The sequence below is a fragment of the Diceros bicornis genome, chromosome 26 (genome assembly GCF_020826845.1).
Source record: "Diceros bicornis minor isolate mBicDic1 chromosome 26, mDicBic1.mat.cur, whole genome shotgun sequence".
Classification (NCBI taxonomy): Eukaryota; Metazoa; Chordata; class Mammalia; order Perissodactyla; family Rhinocerotidae; genus Diceros; species Diceros bicornis.
This window is the reverse complement of record NC_080765.1, coordinates 48,173,676-48,199,345: the sequence shown is the minus strand read 5'-3', so window position 1 is coordinate 48,199,345 and position 25,670 is coordinate 48,173,676. Positions and strand designations below refer to the sequence as shown.

Below are 25,670 nucleotides of genomic sequence, written 5' to 3'. Positions count from 1 at the left end.
TAGCTGGCTCACAGCTGAGACCCCTCGAGGAGTCACCTGCAGTGGACAAGAGCTGCCCAACATCATGCTCCCTCCCCAGAGAGGGTGGTCTCTGTGTCCAGTGACAGGTGAAGGGCTTCCCCCTGTATTCATTCCAGTCACCTCCAAAGGGCCTTCTCAGTTCTCGAGCTCCGGTGGGATCTGCAGCAGCCCCCCAGCCCCAAGCACGGCCCGGCGCACCCTGGCAGGCAGATCCAGGAATCCCCAGGTCTCAGCCCACCCGGGCCTCCTGAAAGAGGACCCTGGCATCAGAAGGATGGTGTAAGCCGAGGAGAGTGGACACATGTGTGCTCAGGCCTGGACCCAGTCCACACGGACACGTGTGTGCACACGTGTGCTCTGCCTCATGTCTGCCCCGCTGCCCTGGGCTCTGGTGGAGAAGCCCCCTACACAGAAACTCAGCTTCTGGTCCCTCCATTCCCTTTACCCGGCTTTGCAGAAATGGAAATCAGCTGCAGCTGCCTAGCCCCTGGGCAGGTGACGGGATGGGGTGGTGTCTGGATGGCCCTCGTGTTGCGGACTGCACTGTGGACCGGAGGGAGTGGGAGCCCTGACCCGTAGGAGGAGTCCCTGCCAGCCACCCTGGACTCCTCAGCTCAGCAGGCCAGTCCCTTGGCTTTGAGGGGCCTGGAGGGCCAGGACCAGCCCCGCGCTATTTGGGGAGGAGGCAGAAGTGGGCTAGGCCAGCCAGGGGCCTGAAGTCACTGGCTATTTCTGAGGTAGCTGCCCCTTCCCGTGTGTCAGGGCACGGCAAGGGGGCCCATAAATGCCTGGGCCCGGGGCCCAGCAGCATTGGCCGCACAGCCCTGGGAAGGGAGGATGCAGCCCCCACAGACCTTCAGCTCCCTCTCTACTCAAGGATCCTCTGACCCCTCCAGGGCCCATCAGGCACCGCGGGCCTAGGAGGCCGGCCAGGATGCCAGAAGCCACCCTGCTGAGAAGCCGTGTGCGGGACCCCACTGGACTCTGACCCAGCTCTCCCTTTGACCGTGTCAGCCTTCCTGACATCAGAGAGAGGGACACTGAGCCGGTGGCTGGGTGCCCTGGGACAGGGCTGGTGCTGGAACTCGGGCCTCTGTGGCTGGCAGAGCCTCTGTCCTTTCTCTCAAGGCTGCAGTGACTGATGGCCCCTCCACAGGCCGTGGGCTAGCCTGGCAGGGCACAGACCAGCCCACTCCTGCGGTGACCCCTGTCAAAGCATTGACGGTGTCCTCACCTCCATCTTCCGTTGACATCCTCCAGCATGCCTCTCCCAGCCCAGCAGCAAGGCACACTGGGGACCGAGAAGGCCCCGGCCCCTCCCACCTAGCACCCTCTTCTCTGGCCCTGCAGGCCACAGTGGGAATGCTCAGCCCACCACTTCCAGCCTGCGGTGGGGCCTCAGACCACAAACCAGGAAGTGGGGGGTGGGGAGAGTGCAGAGGTTGCGCAAGCCCATGCGCTCAGGCCGGAACATCTGGAGAAGTGGGTTGCTGGTGCTGGCCCTGCCTCCTCCTCCTGGGGGCCAGGGCTGCCCTCCGAGCCTCTGTCTCCTCTTCCTTGAGGTGAGGATAAAACACCCCTCCAGGAACGTGTGGACGCCCCATGATTCTGCAAGGACCTGGTACCATTTGTGAAATCCGAATAAAAATTAATACAAAACAGGGCCAGCCCCGTGGCTTAGCGGTTAAGTGCACGCGCTCCGCTGCTGGTGACCTGGGTTCGGATCCCGGGCAGGCACCAACGCACCGCTTGTCCAGCCATGCTGAGACCGCGTCCCACATACAGCAACTAGAAGGATGTGCAACTATGACATACAACTATCTACTGGGGCTTTGGGAAAAAAAAAAAAAGGAGGATTGGCAGTGGATGTTAGCTCAGAGCCGGTCTTCCTCACCAAAAAAGAGGAGGATTAGCATGGATGTTAGCTCAGGGCTGATCTTCCTCAAAAAAAAAAAAAATTAATACAAAACAGCACCCACCCTGCCCCTGCCCTCACCAGGGGGACCCGGCCCAACTGGGGCCTCAGTTTCCCTCCTGGACAGGGGGATGGGGGAAAGGGGGAGGGGAGGGGGGCTGGGTACACAAGAAGGCAGGAAGGAGGAGTCATTGTTTGGGCAGAATGGCTGCAGGGGGTAAGGAGGAAAGAAAGGGGAGGGAGTCACTTCCAGGCTGCCTTTATGACACACTGCCCACCCCCGGAAGCGGCACATAGTGCCACAAACAGCTGGGTGGCTTCCAGCTGGCGCTGGAAGGCTGCTGCCCCTCCCTCCCCAGGAAGTCCTGGTCGGGGCCCTGGGTGCAGTTGGGCTGGGCCTGGGCTGGAGTTCAGCCCCTGAGCTCGTCAGAGCAGCAGCAGTTGGAGACCAGGGGCCTCCCAGCTGGACTTGCCCTGAGACCAGGTGCCACCATCATCTGAGGGCCCCAGTCACATGGCCCCCCAGCACCTCCCATCTGACACCATCCTATGCCCTCCCAGGGCAGGGGTCACAGAAATCAAATACAGCTCAGGACACACTCCTCCAGTTTTTCCAGGGCAGGGGTGGGTTGCGCAGGGGGTGGGTCTGTGCCTGAACAGCAGAGGGCCGTGCAGACCCGGATAAACCCTAGAGCGACCTCTGTGGGGTGTTTGGACTGCATTTGCCCTCCAGAGTCCACTGAGCCACAGGGGCGGGCAGTATGCTCCTCCCTCCAGGGGCATCCCGCCCAGAACAGCCCTGTGCATGAACACACCCCACTCATGGCCCTCCATTCTCTGGACCAGGCATCTCCCTCGCCAGACTCCCTTCCCCTCCCCCTGGGGCGCGAATCCGACGTGAGGGGTTACAGGCAGGGGCGCAGCAGGCGCTGGGCCCGGGTAAGGGGCATCAGAGATGAGGGCAGCCGCTTCCCCGTATGGCCCCCAGCCGCCGCCCTGCAAGGCGGGTGTTCTCGAGTCCCGCAGCCCTAGCCTCGGCCTCAATCTTGAGGAGGCTGGCCCGGCTCCAGCAGGCCCACCCCAGGACGTGGGCGGGCTCCTGAGCATCCTTGGGTCGTGGGAGGGGTGGGGGCTCCACCGCAGAGGCAGAATCGCCGACCCGCCTGCGACGATGCCCAGGGGCGGGCTTCCGGAAAGGCCTGGTGTCCGCTTCCTAGACAAAGTCTCCGGCCCACTGCCCCGCCCAACCTCCCCACCAATGCCCCCAGCCCCCACCCCGAGGTCAGGAGCGAGTCGGTAATAACCCCGCCGTCCAGGAAGGCGTGTCCCGAGGACCGGGCTCCGCTGCCATCTCCCTCACGCGCAATCCACGTGCACCCCACCGAACCGTCTGCGGGCCATCCCCAAACCACTACACGTCCAACCGGGGCCCCTCAAAGGCCCAGGCAAGGCTCAAGGCGGACCAGTTCTCTGGCGGCCTGACCACCGGCTGGTGGTGGAGTGGGCTCTGCGGCTGTGGGGGGACCAGGGTGCAAGCGGGGGCGGGGGACAGGTCACCGAGGGGGGCCGAGGTGCGGCGGGGCTCACCCCAGCCCCAGCCGCCTTCTCCCCCTTCTCACGCCGCCAGCGTCCCAGCAACCCCGGGCCTTTGTCCAGGATGGGAGGCGGGGCGCGGGGCAGCGGTGCGTGCCGGACCCCGCTCCCGGCCGTCCACCCGCTGTAGCCCCACCCCCGGCCCCACCCCCGGGGCGGAGTCCGTGCCCCGCGCTCGTCGGGCTTCTGTCGTGGTCCGCGCAGGCGTCGGCTCCACCCCCGGGCGGGCCGCGCTTCCGGGGTCGGCTCGCGGTGCGCTCGGCTCCCGGTGGGCTACGCGTCCGGCGAGTCCCAGCCGAGAGTCCCCGCCGAGCCTCCGGATGCCCGCGCGCGGCGGGGCCCAGGTGAGTGCTCGCCCGGGGGCGCTGTCGGCCGAGGGGCAGGCCCGGGGGCGACAGTTTCACCAACCCGCGAGCCGCCGAGCGGGGCCGGGCGGACCAGTAACGTGTGCGCGGGCCGGCCCCGGCGGGCCTGCAGTTCGCCGGGAGCGCCCCCCGGCCCGGCCCGGCTCGGCTGTTCCTATTCAGTGCTGGGCACTCAGGCCCTCTCGAACGCCTCCCCAGGAGCCAGCCTGCCGACGGAAGTGACCGTGGGGTTGGCCGAGCAGCTGGCCTGAGAGGCCACTTTCCCACGCTCCTCACTGCAGCGTCTGTCACAGCTGGATGAGTGTCCTCCCGCTGTTTACTAACCCGTTTGCCCGGGTTTGGATGGAGGGCTGGTGTGTCCCTTGCACACCCCCATCCAGGCCAGGCTGTTTCCTGCTCTCCACCGGCTGGGCCCAGCCTGCCAAGAGACGCTGGTCCCCAGGTTTTGCCCGGAGGCATCCCCGGGGGAGGGTGTTTCTTCCGAGCATTCATTGGGTTCTTGCTGTGTGCCGGCTGGGTGCTGACCTGGCTTCTCATGTATTCCCAGAACTGTCTTTGCGACAGGTGGTGTTGATCCTCTCTGCAGATGAAGAAGCAGGCAGACACCTTAGGTCGATTTCTGGGGCCACTCACCAGGGCACTCTCATTTCCAGGCAGGGCCAGGGGATGGTGGGAGGCGCCAGGTGTGTGTTTGAGGCAGCACCCACACCTGGGTGCAACAGCAGGGTCACCCCGTTCCTCAGCCCCCGGGCCAGACAGGCTGCGTCACTGTCACATGAAGGCTTCTGAGGCAGGTTGGTTCTCAGCAACCTGGCGTTCTCCATTCAACATGGAACATCAGCAGTTACGTTAAAAATAATGGAACTGTCACATGCCAGGGAGACGTGGGTCCTGCTGAAGATTGGCCCTCGAAGAGAGTGTTTCCAGGCCCCCATGCCCCCCTGCTCCCCTCATCTTGCTGCTCATTGGAGAGCAGCTGGTCCCAGCACAGCCGAGGGTGTGTGGTCAGGCTGACAGGCCATGTGGTGGCAGGTGGGAGGCAGACCATGTGCCGGATCTCAGCAGATCCTCCTCCGTCTGGAGACCTCGCCTTTGGCCCACTTGCTTCTTATCACAGTGACATCCTGGGTCATGAGGCACAGGACATTTGGGGACTCACTAGGGGTCCTGCTCTGTGTGCTTGGAGTGGGACCAGGCAGACGGTCAGCTGGTCCTGATCCACCTGTGTGTGTCAGGCCTTCTGGGCCATTCTGGGGAGGGATCTGGCAAATGTCAGCAGGTGGTGGGGGAGGGGTGTGGATGACACACCAACCCACAATCCATTCCTCGGCCAGGCCTCATGGAGGTCACAGCTGTGTTTTTAAATTCCTGGTTAGGGTCAGGTGCCAAGGGCAGAGTTCCAGAAACAAGCTCAGAAGTTCATTTGGGGTCCATGTGCTGAGTGTGAATCAGAGGGTACCAGCCTTCCTGTCCCAGGCTTGGGTGCCCACTGTCCCCTCCCCGGGCCCTACAGCCGTTTGCCACCCAGCTGTGCATCTCCCAAGTGTGGAGGACACATGGAGCAGAGTGGCCACCCTGTCACTGCTGCCTCCAGCCTGTCCTCACGTGCACTCATTTCCCGAGGCCTCCTGGGACCCAGCATGGGGCTGAGCACATTAGGTAGGGCATTCTCTGTGCACCTTGTAACAGCCCATGAAGTGGTTGCCCCCATTTTGCAGGTGAGGAAATGCAGTCCGTGAGCTCCATGAGTCTGACCTCACCACATAACCATTTGTCCATTCCCATTACAGCTTTCCCGCAGATTGGGGCAAAAAAGGCAGCGGCTGTTGGAGGCAGAGCGGCATCAGAGCCCCGCAGATGGAGCCTGGACGCCTTCCCCCACAGAGCCCCATGTGGGGCTGCCTGTGACCCTGGGCCCCCAGCGCAGTATCTACTTCTCAAGCCCAAACAGCCGCCCTGCTCGACTGGGATCCGAGTTTTTCGACCAGCCTGCAGTCCCCCTGGCCAGGGCATTTCTGGGACAGGTAATGTGAACGTAGCGAGTGGTCATCGCAGTGCAGCGTCTGTCGCCCAGCCGTTTCACCGCTGGGCTCACGTCCCTGACCTGGACACACTCGTCCCTGGATAGCTTCCCCTCAGCTGTCTGGGCAGGGGGTGCACCTGGGGTCAGCTGGGGAGAATGCTGGGGTTGGTGGGGCCTGCCCCAGGTAGAGGCAGGGAAGCCACTGTCTGCCTGCCTGCCCCGGGCCCTGAGGACAGGAGAGCTGCAACATTAGCCGCCTCCACCAGGGACACTGGAACACTGTCCCTGCTCCACCTGGGATCACCCTCGGGCAGCTTTCTTACAAGGACCATGGTCAGTACTGGTCCCTGGGGTCTGTGAGGGGCTGCCTTTGCGTGCCCCGACCCCGACCCCATCAGTGGCCCTGCTGGAGCTTGCCCCTGTGTGTAGTAGTGACAGCTTTCAGACACGTGAGAGCTGGGGCCACGGCCCATGGGCTGCCCAGCACCAGGGCCACCTTGAGACAGCCTCCTCATCGCAGTAGCTTGCAGTGTCCGTGCTGGCTTCCCAGTGGCCCCTGCAGCTCAGTGCAGGTCCAGGACCTGGAGTGGGGATCAGGGACTGCCCAGGGCTCGGGGGGGTTGGGAGGGGTGGGGGCTGTCACCCTGCAGAGTGCAGGTCGGCTGTGCTGGCAGCAGCGAGTTTGGGCCACGTTTGTCTGGAGCACCATCTGGGTGCCAAACTCCAGGCCTGGCTTTCTGGTCCTCCTCGAGGTTCCGTGGCCTACGCTGTGTCCTTTAATGAGCCTGCCTTTGGGTTAAAATGGCCAAGGAGAATCGGTTTCTGTGACTAGTAGAAAAATTGGTGCCTGGAGTTGGGTGCTGAAAAGAACAGATCCTAAAATGTGTGCTAGTGGAGAAGGGACCAGATTCTGTTTCCACGCGGGTGCTTTCAGCTGCGAGGGCCAGAAGATCTTTCTAAAAGCACCTTAAATAATGAAGGTTTATGATCGCCCGGAAAATGGCGTGTGGGCAGGTGAGTCCTAGCACCAGGTCAGGGGCCCGAGGGCTCAGCCTGTTGCAGCCTTCCCCAGGCTCCCGTCACACCCGCTTGAGCCCAGTGGTGGCCGGGGCAGTAGGCAGCAGAGAAGGGAGTGTTTCACCGTGTGTGTCCCTGTGGTCAGGGGACTGCCTTCTTCATGACCTCCTGGTAGACGTCCTTGCAGACCTCTGGCCAGGCTTGGGTCACGCACTTGTCCCTAAACAGGTCACTGCAAGGAGCAGTGAGTTGCCATGACAACCCAGACCACTCGAGTCACCAGCTTGGCTGAGAAGGTGTTGCCTCCCCCAGAACCCCCACCAGCAAGGGGGAGATGTGTTTGTAACGAGGGTGGGGGGAACCAGCATCTGCTCTCTGGAAATGATGTCAGAGTGGAAAACCGAATGGAGAGGAAGACAGTGAGGGAAGGGCCGTGGAAACTCCTCTCTAGAAGGGCAGCTGGGCCCCCACAGGCCTGACGGAGCTGGAAACATGCAGAAGGAAGCTAATGGAGGAGCGCTGCCTCTGATCTCCTGGAAGGATGAAAGTGAGGCCTTGTCTGAGATGGAACGGGGCTGCCCTTTCTCGCTCCAAGATGGTCTGGCCAAGCCCAACATGTGGATGCACAAAGGGATTTCTGGGCTTCCGGGGGAGGCATCAACCCCCTCTTTCCTCCACCGTGTCTCCAGAAAGGCATCCTCCAGTGCTGTCCCACTGAGTGTCCAGGCTCCACCCACCCCGTCCCCTGACACTGCCCTGGCCACGGACACATTGGGCTCCCTGCGGTGAGGCAGGGGTGGCTTGGCCATCCCACTGATTGCTCTGGCCTGAGGACAAGGCAGGTGCTGGGGACGTCCATGGTGAGGCGGCTGGCCCCTGAAGCTCCACTGTGAACCCTGGTTGAGTCAGGCCTAGGGCTCCGGACATTGGGCATGACTGCTGGCCATTTTCAGGGTCATACTGTGCCACACGGCCAAGAAATGGTCAACACCATGGCACAGAAAGGCTCCAGGCTGGGGAGGCCTTGATGCCCGGCACACTCAGCACTCCACGGGCCCTCCCTGGCTCCCCCGTGGCCTGGGCTGCTCTCCTAGGTGTTCTGCTGACCTGAGAGCGCCCACCCTCTGCCCTGTCCTTGGCCGGCCCCTCTGGCCCCACCCCAGCCCAGGGTGCTGTCCGAGCCAACCGTAGCCAGTCTTGTCTCCCTGGCCCACTGCCCACACTGACCCACTCCTGTGGAGCTGGCTACCCCCAGGGCTGTGGTCCAGGCCTGGGGCACTGTGGGGCAGCCAGTCCTGCTGCTTAGCAAGGCCGTTCAGAGTCGAGTGGGCGGGAGCTGAGTGTGACAGTCCTTTGTGATTAGTCCAGGGGGAGAGTCCACAGGCTCTGGAGTGTCCCAGGCAGCCATGTGGGAACACCTTTGAGACCTGTGCCCTCCACACTGCTCTGCCCCAGGCTAAGCATTTAAGTCCAGGGGGACTTGGGGAGGAGGCGGCAGGGGGTTGGAGGGCCCTGCCAAGAGGACTTAAAGTGTGTAAATTCACTAGTGCGGGTTTCCAGCCCAGCCCTAGCCAGAGCTTGAGATGGCTGCCACCTGTGGACAGGACACTTAGTGAGCAGGGCCTGTGGTCCAGAAGGATGGAGGGGACACCAGGACCTGGTGGGACCTGGGCCCCCTGATGGGTCATGAGCTGGGGAGATGAGGTCCAGACTGTGTACTGTCAGGGTGGGGTGGACCTCTGTCCCTTCCTGCCCTGAGTGGAGACTGCCCGCAGGTCTTGGTCCGGCGACTCGACGATGGCACAGAGCTCCGCGGCCGCATCGTGGAGACTGAGGCGTACTTGGGGCCAGAGGATGAAGCTGCCCACTCGAGGGGTGGCCGGCAGACCCCCCGCAACCGCAGCATGTTCATGGAGCCAGGGACCCTGTATGTGTACCTCATCTACGGCATGTACTTCTGCATGAATGTCTCTAGCCGAGGTGAGTGGTGCTGGGCGCTGGGGTTGGGGCAGCAGGAGGCCTGGGCAGAGCCCCCTCAGCTGGCAGCTGGGAGACCCCTGGGAGGACCAGGATGGGGCAGGTGTGTTTGAGCAAGGAGGTACCATTGGTAGGCTGTCTTTCAAGAGCTTTCAGGAGCTGTGGCTTCACTGACAGGTTGGTTAGAGGGGCCAGCGGCCCCCACAGAATAGAGGTCATGAGTTGACCTGAACACAGAGCAGACAGGTTCCATGAGGCCACTGCTGGCGCCAGAGCTTGGACCTGGTGTCCCCCGGTGGCTCAGGGCAGACCCGGGAGGGGATGGTTGTGGGGAAATGAGGGTGAGATTGATTTTGGTAGGGCTGGGCTCAGGCAGGAGTGGCCAGGCAGCCGGCTATGGGGTCTGGATCTGTTGTTCTCAACCAGGGATGATGCTACCACCCTGGGGGACCACTAGGCAATGCCTGGAGATGTTTTTGGTCATCACAGCTGGTGGGATGCTATGGCATCCAGTGGGTGGAGGGGCCAAGGATGTTGCTGAACAGCTCACAGTGCACAGGAGGGGCCCCCACAGAGAATCACCCGGCCCCCAAATGTCAATAGTGCCAAGTAGGGAGACGCTGGTCTAGAGATCCTGTGGGGGCCGGCCCGGTGGCGCAAGCAGTTAAGTGTGCACGCTCCGCTTCGGCGGCCCGGGATTCGCAGGTTCGGATCCAGGCACGCACCGACGCACTGCTTGTCACGCCATGTTGTGGCGGCGTCCCATATAAAGTAGAGGAAGATGGGCACGGTTGTTAGTTCAGGGCTGGTCTTCCTCACACATAAATGAATGAATGAATGAATGAATGAATGTTCCTGGGAGAACCCACTCACCTCCTGGGACCTGCTCTGGGGCAGCCTGTCTCCTTTGTGAGCAGGGACCTCTGTTTTCTGGGTGGTCTGTGCTCAGAAGGAAGAGCCTCCAGCACCGTCCTGTCAGAGCCACTGCTGTCTGGAGCAGGGTCTGCCCGGCCCACTCTGGCTAGCCAGTCCCAGTGTCTGTCTGCTGAGCTGCCCCACCACCTGTCCCAAGAGGAGCGAATGCTTGAGGAGACCAGTAAGGGTCTCGGGACCTGGTATGCTGTAGGTCACACACAGTTGTTGAGTGATTCCAGTGACGTGGGAGTTGTTGTTGCCCAGAGTGGACAGCTGGGGATGTCCAGTGCCAGAGCTGCAGGGGCTAGAGGACGCAGGGAACCCACAACTGGCCCTGTGCCCAGCACAAAGCAGGCGTTGAGTGAAACTGAGTGATCGGACATCAAAGGATGGTGGGACTACCCCAGAGGGCCTGTTAATCCCTGAGAGCTCATTTTGGTCCTTGAGCTTTTCTTTGGAACCAGCCCCCTCACGTGAAGTGGGCCTAAACTCAGACAAGGAGAGAGACTGGGAGTCAGAGATGCCGGAGCTGTGGTCGGTGAGGAAGGGGAGGAGCCCAGTGTTTCTGAGGGACAGGGGACAGGGCAGACGTAGCAGGTGGCGTGTTATTTTCTGGACATGTGGCCAAGATGCCCCAGGAACATCCAGGTCAGGGGGGCAGGAAACCACTTGGGTGCAGACAGTCAGAGCCAAGGGTCACCCAGGTGGAATGAGGGGGAGAGGAGGCCGGGGACATGGTCCTTGCCTGCCTGCCTGCAGGTAGAGGTGGCACAGAGATGCCCGAGAGCAGGTAGGTCAGATCGCCAAGGCCAAACAGCTGGTGCAGGCAGAGGAGTGGGGGTGAGGGCATGGAGACTTGGTGGGAAGAGTTGCGGTGCTGTGCTTTTGTCAGGATGTGGGGCTCAGATGCATTCCAGGAGACAGGGTTGGTGCAGAAGCGGGTAGGCTGCTCCTTCGACCCATCTGCAGGTGGCTCTGGGGGCTCAGGGAGACAGTGAGGGGCACGTGTCCCCCCCACAAGAGCTTGGGGTGGACCCAGGGGAGCCCCAAGGCTGGTGGGCTGGGAGGAATCCAGGAGTCAGAAGGAATGGAACTTCAGCGCTTTCCTTGCCATTGAGTATATCTTGAGGTCCTTTGAAAACTAGCTAAGGTGCGTCTGGTCAGAACACCCCCCACGCTGGCTGGCTACTGGCTGTGCAGGAGAGCGTGACTGCTGTGTCCACTCAGGGCCAGCTCTTGGGTGCCGATGGGTGGCCCATGTGGCCGAGGCCCAAGAGCAGGGACTGGCCTGGCCACCCTCAGACTAAGCCTCGCAGACTCCCAGGTGGCGGGACGGGCCGAGTGAGGTGGGAGAGCAAGTGTCCCAGGAGAGTGGCCTTGCTGGGGTCAGGGCTCTTCTGTCCAGGGTCCAGGTAACCACTGTCCCCAGCCAGGAGTCTGAGGGGCATCCCAGGGTGTCAGTTTGCCATTTGTGGCCTCTGAAGTGGCCTGGACGGGATCCCAGGGCAGGTGAGGGGGGCTGTGTGGGCACCTCCTCCTGCCATTAGTCTCTCCACTGGGTCAGGGCTGGGGCTCACTCAGCGTCCTGTGCACACACTGGCTGCTCTGAGCCAACCTTCTGGCTTGGCTGACATCGATTCCAGGGGTGGGGGGCGGGGGGACTCTGGGGCCTGGCAGGGATCTGGGCCAGGCCTGAGGCTTCCTGCTTCCTGGTGGGGTGACCATGCCCAGGAAGGACCGGCTCTCTGGGGTTTCCTTTACTGGCCTCACCGCTGCTGCCAATCACCAAACCAGAGGAAGCCCGGGGGAGGCCAACTACAAGCACGTGCGTTTTTACAGGTTCTCCCCAGCTAGGGGTCAGGCCTTCTGGCGTCGTGGGGAGGCCCCCGCCTGGTGGCGGCGCCAGAGGCACCGGCACCTCGCGGGTGCAGGCATGCAGGAGGGGGAGGCAGGCACAGTGAGTGACTGCAGGTGTGCTCAGGGTCCCGCCTGGGAGTTGGGAGGGTGGGCTCCCCTTCCAGGCTGTCCTTCTGACCCACAGGGGATGGGGCGTGCGTCCTGCTGCGAGCGCTAGAGCCCCTGGGGGGCCTGGAGACCATGCGGCAGCTTCGCAGCACCCTCCGGAAAGGTGCTGCCAGCAGGGCCCTCAAAGACCGTGAGCTCTGCAGTGGCCCCTCCAAGCTGTGCCAGGCCCTGGCCATCGACAGGAGCTTTGACCAGCGGGACCTGGCCAAGGACAAGGCTGTGTGGCTGGAGCGTGGCCCCCCGGGGTCCAGTGAGCTAGCTGTGGTGGCAGCAGCCCGAGTGGGCATTGGCCACGCAGGCGAGTGGGCCCAGAAACCCCTGCGCTTCTACATCCAGGGGAGCCCCTGGGTCAGCGTGGTCAACAGAGCAGCCGAGCGGAACATGCAGGCCTGAGTAAGGGCCTACTCAAAGCTTTTTAATTGTTGAAAAACCAAATAAATGCTTCCTTTCTAGAAAACAGTGTTGCCTGTCTCAGGCAGAGCCCTGTTCAGTGGTCAGCATGTGTCTGCAGTCAGCTCTTCCTTCAGGATGGGATGGTGGGGACCTTGTGTGCAGCAGGTGTCCAGAGAGCCAGGCCCAGCATGGACCGTTCTTCCTCAGGCCTGACCCAGCCTCTGGGAGAGAGGACCAAGCGCACTGGTGCAGACACGCCTGATGGGGAGCCGAGGAAGCACGCTCGCCAGGCCCTCAGGGCGGAGGTCCCTCCACCACGGCAGGATGTGGGATCAACCCAGGCCCTGACACCTCAGGTAGCAAAGAGGAGGTAACAGCTTGGCCATGAGCCTCCTGGTGACTAACACAGGACAGTGGAGAGAGCCAGGCCAGGAAAGGCACACAGAAAGCTGGAACAACAGGGTGCACAGGGACAGAAGCAGTGCTGGACCACACAGGACGGGCCAGGCACTGCGACCTCACACTTCTGACAGCCACTGGAAGGATGGATGGGTCAGATACGTTTCTGCACATTCTCCAGGGTGGCTGCAAGCAGGGCAGCAGTGGGGGGCCACCGAACACGGGCAGGGTCAGGAGGAAGGTCTGAGAAAAGGCCGTGACCCAAATTTGTCTGTGGGAAGCATGCAGGGCTCACTCAGAGGCATGAGTCCCGGATGCGCCCTCCAGTTCGGGGCCTCACCTTCTCAGCTCAGAGACACTGAGGCTGTTTCGAGGACTAGACAAGAGTTTCGAGAAGGCAGAGGGCAGTGGCCCCTCAGCTGTTGCTGAAACTAGGCTGAACTGTGTAGTTGGGCCGCAGGGCTAAGAGGGCCCTAGGCTGGGCAGAGGCCAGCGCTCCCACCCACTGCAGCAGCCTGCCTCTGCATCCTCGGCCCAGGCTCACGTGAGCAGTGCCTGGAAGACGGCGATGACTGGGTCCTCATGGGTGGTCACCACCAGCACACTGCGGAACTTGTCAAAGAGCATGAGCAGCTGGGAGCGTCGCGTGTTCTCGTTGTACATTATCTCCTCCAAGTGGTGGCGGCCGCGGAAGTAGTGCAGGAGCCTGGAGGGGAGGGGTGCATGAGCCCAGGCTGGCCTCTGTCCTAGCAGCCATTGGTTAGCTCAGTGCTGAGCACCCACAGGCCTCAGCGGAGTTGGTGGGGCCTCTTGGAGGGCCAGGGAGGCCACCGCCCACCCCCCCACACATGGGCAGGTGAGTGTCCTGGACCCACTGCCCACCATGGGCCCTTGAAGTGGATCCATGAGGACACATGGCTGCTCAAACCCTAGAGCCACCCAAGCCTGGGGTCACACCACTCTCAGCATTCTGACGTGGGTGAGGGCAGCACAGGGGGACAGGTCTGCCAGAAGATTCTCCTGTTCGTGCTCCTGTGGCAGCGAGTCCCATGTGGCTCTGGATCCAAATGGGTCACTGCTCCAGGGGTGTCTTGGCTGGAGCTTGCACAGTGGAGGCCTGCACAGCTGCTGGAAAGAGTGCCTGGCGTGTGGTCTTACCTGGGGGCTTCGTCCCTGACAACCTGACCTCTCCCAGAGAACCAGACACTTACAGTGCCCCCAAGTCAGGGGTGGGTGTGACAAAGTCTGTGTCACCTACAACCTGGGGGTCCTGGACCCCCCTCACCCCCAGGCTAAGAGTCCTGGGGAAAATCCCTGCTGAGCCCCATGAGAATGAGAACTTGCTGCTGCTTCCCAAGAAGTGACAGGAAACACCCAGGAAGCACTGGAGAAATGGCTGCCCACGCCTGGCATACACCGGCACCAGTGGGGACACTAAGTGCTTGAGACCACCTCAACCAGTGAGTGCCATTGTTGTCAATGGATTTAAGTTGGGGTTGTGTTGGGTACCTCCCCATCTCTTTTCATCCTGACCCTGGAACTGGCCCCACCTGGCAAACATGCGGAGGTCCTCTGGGTTCTGGGCTGCGGGCACACTGAGGATGGCCGCCCGCTCGTGCTCCGACAGGCTAGCCAGCAGGTTCTCTGTCATCCTCTTGTTCAGCGGTGAGTCCCCACTGGGGAGCAGCTCTGCACTGGAGTTGTCCATGCTGGGGCTAGTGAGGGTCATGTCGTCACTGCTGGCTGCGGGTGGGTGTGGGTCAAGGAGCAGCCAGCACCCCCGTCACCCTACGCCTCCCACCCAACATGGACAACGGAGAGCCTGGGGCAGGCCGGGTCCTCACACTGAGGCTGAAGCCCGAGGCCAGGCCTCAGCCCAGGGAGGCGCCACCCCAAAGCTTTCCAGTCTCTTGTCTTCCCCAAGCCCAGGGACTTGGGGCCTGGCGGGCTGCTGCCTTTGGGGGCATGCTGTGGCCACCCTGGCTCTTTCAAGAAGGGACTATGACAGTCACTGTCTCCTCATAGGCCCTGGGACAAAGAGTGAAGTTTCAGCTCCTCCCAATGCTGGTGTGAAATCTGCTCTGACCCCAGGCTGGGGATGACTCGAGCAAGAGGTACAGCCTCCTCAGAACCACAAGGTGCAAGGAGGCAGGGGAGAGGGGTCTCCAGCCTCATTCAAGGGAGAGCTGCTCAGCAGGGGACGGTGGCTGTCTGCTCCAGGCCCCAGGTGCCCACGTAAGGGCAGGTGTGTGGCCATGTGAAGGTGCCTCGGTCATTCCCAGCAGTGCCCTTGTTGGGCCTCCTGGCCGCCACTCCAAAGTGCTCCCCAGGGCTCCCCCCACCACCAGACAGATGCCCCAGGCAGGGGGCTCCTACTTGGGGAACCAAAGCTGAGGGCGTTGGGTGTGCTGAGGCTGCGGCCGCCAACCCTAGTGGTGAAGGGGACGTCGTCCTCCCAAGGGCGGGGCTCGTCCTCGCCAGGTGAGGCCATCAGGCAGACATAGGTGTGCAGCTGGACAAGGAGCCGGCGCTGCAGCATCCACACCACCATCTGGATGAGCTGGGTCTGTGGGACGGGCATTGTGAGGCACAGGGCAGGGAGGCTGATCCCCACCACCCTGGCCCCTCCCCGAGAGAACCAGGGAGCCACAGCCTAAGACAGAGCCCCACAGTCACCCTGGAGCGCAGGGAGCCATGAGCTCCAGCTCCCAGATGCTGGTGGCTCTGCAAGCCCCCCTCCCAGGGAATGCAGATGGGCCAGAACAGCACCAGAGCCATACCTGCACTGCCCCTACCACACACCTGGGCTGCCCCAGCACCTGGCCTTTCTTGCCCATAGCCGAGGAGCAGGACCTGTGACGTGGAGGCCCCCGTGCCCCCCTGCTCTGAGCCACCCCTGCTCTCCCACATCTCCCCAGCCCACCAGGCCCTGCTGCTCAGGCCCCACCACCACAGAGCTGGGTCCGTGGGGACCCCCTCCCTGTGGCCTGGACACTGTTCAGAAACCGGCTGTGGGCAACTGCCCTGAGAACAGACAGTCCTCTCCTTGGGTCACCTTGAAAGCATGGCCTGGGACAGGGACCCCTGTGAGGTATACAGCCCCTAGGGCCTGAGCCCACCTGTCTCCTGTGGGGCTGTCACCTGACCAGGAGCAGTGAGGAGCCCTGTACGAGAGGAACAAGAGCACTGGCGAGCAGGAGGGTGGTGCGGATGGGGTCCGCGTGCTCAGACACATCTGCCTGCTCGTCCTTGGGGGTCCCCTCCTGGGAGGGGCTGGCTGACCAGACATGGATATAGGGGTGTACCATGGGCATGTATGACCTGGTCAAACCTAAAAAAATTGAAAATGATTGTAAAATAATTAAAATTAAATTAAGAAATAAAAGAGGCTTCATAAGCACTCAAGAGCACATTCTGAGCCTGAAGCAGGAGGCATGAGAGGCGAGCAGCCTCACCCCAGGACTGCAGAACCAAACTCGGCTCCATCTGGGTCCCCTGACAAGGCACGAGTTGGCCCCTCAGGCGTGGCCTGGAAAATCCACCCGCCATCCAGACCCTCAGGAAGTTTCTGCTGGGGGGTAGGGGGAGGGTGCAGATGCAAAGTGTGTCTTTTATTCATCTGGCATGACCTGGCACGGTTCCTGGAAACCAAGGACTCCATGAAAGACGGCATTTAGAACTCTGTCACACTCAGCATCTAAATGAACTGAAGAACCAGGACCTCCTTCTCATTCACAATTTGAGAAGGGAAAGGGTTTGCTTTTAAGGCCTGGTTTTGCCTAACAGATCTGGCACTTGTTAAAGCAAACGCTTTACTTCTGAAGACAAAGCCTTGAGAACACCCAGCCCCATCTCCAACACCTGTCCCATCTGGCCCTACCTGGGTTCCTGCCCAGAGCTCCAGGCATTCAGTGGAGGGGAGAGGGCAAAGCCTCCTTCTTGTATCCAAGCCAGACTCGACGCTGCCACAGACGGACGCAGAACTCACCAGTTCATTGCACATGCCTCACACCTCTCCAGAGGCCCCCCCGCCACACCCAGCACCTCCGCCTGCCCCTTGTCCTGACCCAGACCCACTGGGTGGGGCCTGTCCCAGACCTGTCCTCTCCAGGTCCTCTTGGATAAGGAGGTTCTGAGGACCAGCGAGCCCAAGACTCACACCCACAGACCCTGCAGCCACCTGGACCACAGCGGGGGAGGGAGTGGGAGGGCAGGGCCCAGGCTTAGTGAAAACAAAGCTGCCTCTGCATCCTCCATCGGTGGGAGGCCAGGCCCAGAAGGGGGCTCTGTCCTCCCAGGAAAGGTCAGTGCTGTCCTGCCAACGAGGCCTCTTAACTTGGTTCTAACCCTAAGAACCACCCACCACAACAAGGGTGGGCTCCACAGAGGGGTGGGGAGGTTGGGGGGACTTGGGACTGCCCAAACATTAAGTTGCTGGCCAAGTGGCCTGGCTGGGGAGCCAGCTTTTAGTTACCCTGGCAGGGCATGTACCATCTACACAGCCAGAGCCCCCGCCCCCCAACCCAGGCTAAGGGTACGGCAGCACTGAGGGCCTTTGGATCAGGCACCTGCGCCAGGTGAGTGGTTCCTGGGCTCGTCGAGTTCCTGCGACTCACCTCCTGCACAGGGGGGCCGAGGGGGTTCCTAAATTCTGACAAGGAGACGGGCAAGGAGAACTTGGCAAGGACAGATGGCAGGTCATGAGACGGGAACTGGCGGGAGAACTGCTCAGCCAGCGGAGAGTACCTGGGGACAGGTGAGGGGAGTGTGTCCCTGAGTTTCGCAGACCCCCCCATCGTGTTTCATGGCATCCGTGCCCTCACCACCAGCCTGTGGGAGGCAGCAGGGAAGCACAGCATGGTGGGAGGGCCAGGATGGTACAATGAGAACAGAGCCCAGGTGCTTTCCCTTGAGGGGCGGCAGAAGCCATGGGCACAGGCCACCCCACAGCCCCTCTGAGCCCCGAGTCAAAGCCAAGGCTCCCAATCTCCCGCCAGGCACCCCGTCCAGAGCCCACTGTCCAGCAGACATGCGCAGATGCAGACCTTTCCTGGAGGCTCGTGCCAGAGGAGCACGGGCCCGGACAGGCCCACACAGTGCTGGACCAGGCCAGAATTGGAGGCTGGCACAGCAGAGGCTGGGTATCGGGTCTGAGTGAGGGCCCGGCTAACCCAGGAGCACCACCTGGAAGGCCCTGCAGACACACCCCCTTCCCACTCGGGCCCTGGGCTCGGGCAGCCAGAGGAACTCACAGACACACGCTGGCATTGGGAGAAAGCATGTAGACGTTGTTCTCACACAGCGGGTAGATGATGATGGCCTTGCCCCAGTACACCAGGTGAGCCGCAAGCTGGAAAACCTGTAGGCAGAGGGGCTGGAGGACACTGCCTGGGAGGCTGACTCCCCAGCCTCCACCAGGGCACTGGGCACAGGCCAGCACAACACAGCATTTTCTGAGCTCGGAGCGACAAGCCTTTTTATCACTGGTCCCTGTGTGGTTTGCAACTGTCTCCCATTAGGGGCTGCCCTGGTTGGCACTGAGGGAAGGTCCCACAAGCACAGGGACATGCGGGGCACCCAGGACCACGGGGTCAGCTCAGCTGAACAAGGGGCTTGGTTGGACACCCTGGCAGAGACCGTCCCCCTACTCTCCCCATGGCCCAGCGTGGAGACGGGTTTCCACATGACAATGGATGCGGGGTCGCTGAACCTGCCCCCTACCCCACGCATTTGTCTCTGTGTATTCCAGCTTCCCTGGAGAACATCTCACTACCCTGTTCTCCTGGGCTCTCAGACATCAAGACAGGCCACAGACAGACCAAGACGCCAGAAATCCTTCTAACCTTGAGAGGAGGGGGCCAGGTCTGAGGACACGGCCCTGCGGGTGGCACTCAGGGATAGGCACTGGGCGTTTCTGACTCTGCATCACCTCAGGTGGGCCTACTGCCCCCATTCACCATCACTGAGTGCCTCCAAGGGGGTGAGCCACCCCCACCTGCACACAACGCCTGCACACTGCTGAGGACCCTCTGTATCTTGGCAGGTGGCATCTCAGTGGCACCAACTTGACCATGGCGGAGACTGCAGGTCCATCGGTGACCCTCTTCTCTCTCATCCCAAGTCCCATGGACATTCACTCCAAAGCAAGGACACGCCTACTTTCCTCCACCTCTGCCACACCCTCACCCAGTGGTCTCCATCTCCCACCTCTCCCTGTAGCCAGACTGCCATTCTGGGGGCCAGGAGTCTGAAGTCGATATCACATGGCTGGAGTCCAGGCGTCAGCAGGCCGCTCTCCCCGGAGACTCAAGGGGAGAATCTGTTCTTTGCCACCGTGAGCTGCAGCGTTTCTCAGCATGGGGCCACATCACTGCAATCTCTGCCACCACAGTCACATCCCCTCCTCCCCTTCTGCAGTCAAACCTCCCTCTGCCTCCCTCCCTCTTGCAAGGGCCCCTGTGACAACACCGCACCCACCCAGATCATCCAGGATCATCACCCATCTCAAGATCCTTAATCACATCTGCAAAGTCCCACAGGAGGTCACATTCACAGGTCCTGGGGATTAGGATGTGGCAGTCCATGCGGCCACTGTTCAGCCAATCATAAGCAATGGACAGTATGATCCTAATTTTGTTGTTCAAAGATAATGTGTTAATATATATTTAGAAAAAATCTGGAGGACTCTACAGTGGTCACCTCTGGGATATGGAATTGTGGGGATTTTCTCTTTTTGCGTCTATAATTTATGTGATATTTGAATTTTTATAAGAAAGAACATATTAACTTTATCATGACAAAAAAAACCAAAAAAATACTTACAGATCCTCTTCGCCTGGGATGGAACATGAGTGATTTTAAATTATCTGGTGACATTCACACCTGAAGCTGACACTCCCTCCCCAGTGGGGCCATCTGTGCTTGAGGCTCCAGCTGGGCTCAGCTGGCCTCTGCTCCCCACAGGGCCTCCACTGGGCCATCAATCTCAGAGGTTGGTGAGGTCTGCCAGCTGGGCTGGGCCCCAGGGGGCTTCCGCATGACAACGCCAGCAGCAAGCCCTGATGTGCTGGGTTCAGTGGGGAGGAGTATGGAAGGAAATGACAACAGTGTCCCCAGAGCAAGGCCAGGGCAGGGACGCGAAGGGGACATCATCAAAGCTTTGTCTTTGTCCCAGGAGACTGACAGCAAGGCTAAGGCACAGCATCCAGAGAGACTCCACATTGGGCAGCCTCAGTGGACAGCAGTGAGGCGCCAGCCCCTTTCAAAGCTTGAAATGGAGCTGCAGACACTCACAGGTGTCTGCCATTTGGCCAGTACCTGTCAGAACAGCAACTCTGCACACGGAATGGAAAGCATGTTTAAGGTTCTGTGCTTGCGGATGATATGAAGGTGAGAAGACATGGTCCTCACTGGGTCTGGTCCAGCCCAGGGACAAACAAAACACCAAGGCAGAATCCAATAAATACTCTCACTGGGGGTGGACAAAGGTCACTGGGTACAGACGAGGGAAGGACTTATTCTGGATGACAGCATCCAAAAACACTGCTTTGGGAAACAGCGGCCTGAGAGTGAGGCCTTGTGGGATAATCTCCCCTAGACGTGCCTCATAGGGCCAGCAGGCCTGCCTCACGCCTGTGCTCCTCTGCCTCAGCCTGGCCTGAGAAAGCTGTGGCCTTTGCAGGAACCGCAGGTCCCTGGGTCAGGCCCTGCTGCCCCCTGGTGGCCACATGGTGCCCACCGTCACCAGACCCTGGGTCCCACCCTCAGGCTGTCACTCGGAAGGTGTCCCTGCCCCGGGCCTCCAACTTCTCCCAGTGCTTTTCCTCACCCCATCCCCCACCCCAGCCTCCAACCAGATCCATGGCCAGGGCTGAGGGACCCTCCATATCAGAAAGGGCTGCCAACAAGCACATGGCTTGGCGGGGGCAGGGGTGGCACCTCACATAGAACACAGGCCAGCACGCACACACACCCTCACTCACACACAGGGTGGCTGAGGCCACCAGGTTAGGTCCCGGCTCTGCACATGGGTGGGCCCGCGTCTAGGCTTCCTGCCCTCACTTCCCACATTGGCCCAGTGGGTCGGTAGTACTGCTTTCTCACGTGGCAACACCCTGCATGCCCCTGCTTCAACCCTTCAAGCCCCCGAGTCCTGGCACCTCGTCCTCCAGAGGCCAGTCCCCCAGCACCCGGACAGCCTCACTCCTCTCTGCTGCAGCTTCACCACCCCTCAACACAGAGGAGGAAGTCAGTCTCGTGGCTAGTGCACCGACAAGCAAGCCCCGAACCCAGGTCTGACTCAGATTGCAGGACCTCAAGCCAACCCCAGAACCACCTGTCACCGTGGCAGGCTGTGCAGTGGCTCAGCACCCAGGTGGCCTGCTTTCCTGACGCTCCCGTATCTCCCACCTTCACCCAAGGGTCGCCTGCTTTGATGCCCCCAGCCCCTCCCTCCCATCCTTCCCAACCAGGATGTCTCCCCAGGCCCCAGGGCAATACCTGCAGCAAGGCCAGGTCTGCATCCTGGGCCAGCTGCTGCAGGTTCTTCACAGCAGACGTGGTCTTGATCACGCGCACCAGGGCCGGAGAGCAGTCTAGCGGGAGCTCGCCCAGTAGGGCCTTCTCGTCACTGAGCAGCAGCAGGGCGTGGTAAGGGCTGTGGAGCAGAGTCACAGGTCAGGGGACACGCGTGCCGAGGTCCCCTGCACTAGGTGTGCACCTGCAACACAAAGGTGCACAGGAGCCCACAGGCACTGAACCTCACAGAGAAGAGGCCATGGGAGAGAAGGGCAGTGGTGTGTCCAGCGGCCTTTAAAAGTCTGCAAAGATTACTGTCACCCTCAGAAAAAAACAAATTAGAACAAAACTGAGGGCCAGCCCCGTGGCTTAGCGGTTAAGAGCGCGTGCTCTGCTACTGGCGGCCGGGGTTCAGACCCCAGGCACGCACCAACGCACCGCTTCTCTGGCCATGCTGAGGCCGCGTCCCACATACAGCAACTAGAAAGATGTGCAGCTATGACATACAACTATCTACTGGGGCTTTGGGGGGAAAAATAAATAAATAAATAAAATTATAAAAAAAAAAAAAGAACAAAACTGAGAAGGCCCCATCACCCGACTCCATCTCCCACCTCTGGGATTTTCCAGCAAACGTTTGTTGATTGAAAAAATGAATGAATCTTTCCTAAGGAAAGAGTCCCAAATATGGGGAAAAGCAAAATCCCCAGTGCAGACTATGAATAGAACTACATGGAAATATGCTCAGCAAGGAAGCCCAGGAGGGAAGACTTGGACTCGGAGCACGGGCTGGGGGAGGGAGGGAGGGAGGACTAGGCAAGTGCTTTACTTTCTGTCATCTCCAAATTTTCTGTAATGTGCCCAGATTTCTTTTTTCAGTTAGAAAATATTTAACGAAATAGGGGACTTGATGTGGGGGGAGATTGGGCTCTGCTCTTTCCTTGCAGGAAATCGGTTAAATGAAGAAACTGAGATCCCACAAGTTCTGATTCAGGCCTGAGGCGAGGCCTTCGGCAGAGCCCCACTCCCCCAGTGCCCAGAGACCCAGGGGAAACTTGGACAAAACCAGACACAAAAATGTGTTTACTTCTATAAATGGGAGAGCCCTACCTGCCAATTTCTGTGGCAAGAAAAGGAAAAGACAATTTTTAGAACCAAGTAATTGGTAAAACCTCAGGCAGAAGCTCCAGAGAAGGCCCTGCAGCAGGTGTGCGTGGGCCACTCACCGGATGGCTTTCAGACTGCGCTCGATGGCCCCGGGGGGGATGAGGCTGGCAGCAGCATAGTGGATCTTGTGCGGCAGGCAGAAGCTCACCTCCAGCCAGCTGTTGATGTGGAGCCGCACCACGCCCGAGGTGCACAGGCTGCAGAGAGCGGGCTCCATTACTGTGGGTGCCGTCACCCATTCACACAGCAACTTCTGACCACGCACACAGATCACACAAAACCCCCTGAGGGTGTTTCTTCCCAGCACATGCTCCTACTGGTCAAAGGAAACTGCAAGTGGAGAGAGACCTCCAGGGCAGGAAAGCGATTTTCCAGATCTCGGTCTGTTTGACGCGTTAGAAACACACACAAAAGGTATATTTCCAGGGGCCAGCCCGGTGGCGCAAGCGGTTAAGTGCGCGCGCTCCACTGCGGCGGCCCGGGGTTCGCCGGTTTGGATCCCAAGCGCGCACCGATGCACCGCTCGTCAGGCCACGCTGTGGCGGCGTCCCACATAAAGTGGAGGAAGATGGGCATGGATATTAGTCCAGGGCCAGTCTTCCTCAACAAGAAGAGGAGGATTGGCAGATGTTAGCTCGGGGCCAATGTTCCTCACAAAAAAAAAAAAAAGGTATATTTCCAGCTGGCCCTGGAATCTGTACCAGAGAGCCAGGGCTCGAGGGAAGCCTCTCCAATCTCCTTCCTGGAGGCTCAATGCCCCAGGGGTGTTCTAAGGCCTCATCTGCACAGGGGTGAGAGTGGAGGCCCCCCTGCACACCTGATAAAGGCCCATCACAGGGGTGCAGCCAGGCAGGGCAGGGTCTGTCTCCAAAAAGGAGAGAGCGGGGCAGGAGAGGAAGGGTAGGGGGTGCCAAGCCCCCTAGGACATCCTGCTGGGGAGGAACACACAGCACCCGCCTCCCTGAAGATGCCAGCAACGTCCCAGGGGCACCGCAGTGACCATCCAAATCAGCCTCAGCTGCAAACCTCCAGTTCCCCACCTCGTCTTGGTGACAGTAATTTGGTGTCTTCAGGCCCAAACCCTGTCCCTGACTCCTCGTTTCTCTCACATCCCACCTCAAACCATCAGCAAATCCTGTCCACTCCACCTGCAGTCTGGAAAGTCCAGACTTTCTCAGCACCAGCCCCCTCCATCCGTCCTCCCCATTCAGACCCCCATGGCTCCCACCTTGGCAGTCCCAACCAAGACCCCAAAATGCCAGGAGCCCCGCGTGATCTGCCCGTGTTCCTCTGACCCTGTTTCCTACCCCAGGTGGGTCCAGCTGTACTGGCCGCCCTGCTGTTCTCATGGCCTGTACTTGCCCTTGGCCATGAGCTCTCCCTCCAGGCGCCCTGCAGCTCCTTCCCTTCTTCAGGTCTAACTTAAGCACCACCTTCTTAGTGAGGTGAGCCCTGACCCCGGCCCTGGCTCCACAGGCAATCCGACTGCTCACTGTTCACATGTCCTAAGCACTTGACCACAGCACACACCTCCTTGTCCGCTGGTTCATGCTGTTTCCCTGACCAGAACTCACAGTCACGAGGTGGGGTCCCGTGTTTCACTCACTGCCACTGCACGGTTGGTAAAGTGTGGGGTACGTGAGGGGCACTGAAAAGCACTTCACGACTGGAGGAAGGAAAGGAGCCCAAGGAACGTGCCACCCGCTCTGGGTGGACTCTCTCTCAGGAAGCCCTTGCCCAGAGAACGGACCCCACCCGCCCTGCACTGGGGAGCCATACACAAAGGGGTTGTTTCTAGCCGGAGCTTCTGAAACTCCTTGATGGAGAAGCCAGCTTGACGCCCACCCCACAGCCAGCCGCACAGCCCCTGTGCTCGGTGGCGACAGCACCTGGTGTCTAACACAGAGCAGAAGTGACTGCTTGAGCAAAGTCCCCATGGCTGGTCCTCACTGTGCCCGGGTGGGTGGACCAGAGAGGATCTGTGCCCACTGTCCAGGACTGGCCTGCCTGACCCAGACAGGCCAAGTGGTGTTCTTCCCATGACATTTCAACCCCACTCTGCTATTCCCAGATGGCCAGACAGGCCAAGACGCCCACATCCGGCTAAGTGTGGCCGGGGCCGGGTGGGCTGGCAGCTGGAGGAGGCTCGGCAGGAGCTGCCGCCTGCGCAGATCTCAGACCTCTCTCAGGGGCAACAAATGCACAGTGCTGGGAGGCGGCCTATGGTCCTCGCTCCCCACACCCACAAGCTGTTCTTATGGTTTCTCCCCTGAAGCCTCAAGCAGCAGACAAACCACTTCAAGCTTCTCCCGACAGGTCCGTCCACCCAGAGGGCTGGCAGGATCTGTGGTCACAGTTTCAAAACACAAAAATAAGTTTTTATTCTCTCAAGCAGGGACTGGGCGATGGGGGCAAGAAGACAATGGGAAGAGCACAGGGCACATCTGTGACCTCAACTACCCCCAGGACTCTCAACTCCCAACACCACCATCTGCTCACTGCAAAATGCTCACAGTGCCCACACACCCTCTGCCTGCCCTGCCTCGAGGGCAGCAGGAAACCCAGGCCGCTCTCCCAGGGCCTCAGGGCCATGGAGGAGTTGCCGGGAGGGCCGGTGAGAGTGCCCCTGGCCGCAGAGGGGCGCCGCAGGCTCTGGCTGAGTCTGGAGGGTGAAGGTTTGGTTGCTGCTGATGCCACAGTCCCTCAGGGTGAAACCCATGAACGGGTTTGATCAGTGTCACAATTTGGGGAAGAGACCCAAGGTCCTTCCCCAGGGCCCCAGAGGAGGACACCACTCTTGGCTCCTTACGGAACTGAGTGCTAAGCAAGTACATCTGAGCTGATGGAGGTTCCCAAAGCCTCACCCCTCTTTGGCTGAGGGTCTCTGCAGGTGGACAGCTCATGTCAAACAGTGAGAAACAGCCCAGCCTCTTAAGAAATCAAAGGCCACACGAGATATCTGCCAGGGTACCCAGGTTAGTTGCTCCACTTGACAGCAATATCTACGCTCTCAGCATCCACATACAGAAGAGAAGAGCGAGGCAAACCAGGGGTTGCAGGGAGCACGAGCTGACAAAGCTAACGGGCCAGGCTCCTCCTGCTTCCCTTTATACCTGGTCAGAAAAGCTCATCAACCAAAAATAAAGATCTCTCTATTTCTGAGCTGTCCTCCCTAGGATCTGACTCACAGGAGCCGCTCAACACCACAGAATCAGAATTAAACACACTGAGAATCCTTTCATTCCAAATGTAGCTGGTTCTTGCTCCCCCAGGAGCCCAATGAGGCCAAGCACAAGTCAGCAACTGCCTGACAAGTGTGAGGCTCCAAGCACTGGGAGCCTCT

At 60.4% G+C, this 25,670-nt stretch overlaps 2 protein-coding genes across 5 annotated transcripts in view; one reads left to right on the top strand and one right to left on the bottom strand.

Annotated features, from left to right (window-relative positions):
* Positions 1–3,755: 3,755 nt before the first annotated feature.
* Positions 3,756–13,162, top strand: MPG (N-methylpurine DNA glycosylase). 2 transcript variants are annotated; one of them, XM_058570517.1, is made up of 4 exons: positions 3,756–3,873; positions 5,685–5,918; positions 8,710–8,914; positions 12,305–13,162. In XM_058570517.1, exons 1-4 carry the CDS (start codon positions 3,850–3,852, stop codon positions 12,616–12,618), a joined length of 777 nt encoding a protein of 258 aa, XP_058426500.1. In that variant the 5' UTR covers positions 3,756–3,849; the 3' UTR covers positions 12,619–13,162. The 2 variants fall into 2 exon arrangements, with proteins under 2 accessions (XP_058426500.1, XP_058426499.1); XM_058570516.1 differs by having other exon boundaries at positions 3,757–3,873; positions 11,868–12,308.
* Positions 13,163–13,183: 21 nt separating this feature from the next.
* NPRL3 (NPR3 like, GATOR1 complex subunit) overlaps positions 13,184–25,670 on the bottom strand; it is a 39,196-nt gene continuing 26,709 nt past the window's right edge. For all 3 annotated transcript variants that reach the window (XM_058570515.1, XM_058570513.1, XM_058570514.1), the window contains 7 exons: positions 22,387–22,524; positions 21,143–21,299; positions 17,896–18,002; positions 17,260–17,389; positions 15,020–15,209; positions 14,194–14,386; positions 13,184–13,349 (listed from right to left, as the gene is read on the bottom strand). In XM_058570515.1, coding sequence (XP_058426498.1) covers positions 13,184–13,349; positions 14,194–14,386; positions 15,020–15,209; positions 17,260–17,389; positions 17,896–18,002; positions 21,143–21,299; positions 22,387–22,524 — 1,081 coding nt within the window. The remainder of the gene's footprint in view (positions 13,350–14,193; positions 14,387–15,019; positions 15,210–17,259; positions 17,390–17,895; positions 18,003–21,142; positions 21,300–22,386; positions 22,525–25,670) is intronic.

Coding starts and splice junctions, on each gene's coding strand:
- MPG (XM_058570516.1), top strand. CDS start 3,850: ATGCCCGCGCGCGGCGGGGCCCAG. Junction 3,874..5,684: donor CCGCGCGCGGCGGGGCCCAG/GTGAGTGCTCGC, acceptor TTCCCATTACAG/CTTTCCCGCAGATTGGGGCA. Junction 8,915..11,867: donor CATGAATGTCTCTAGCCGAG/GTGAGTGGTGCT, acceptor TCTGACCCACAG/GGGATGGGGCGTGCGTCCTG.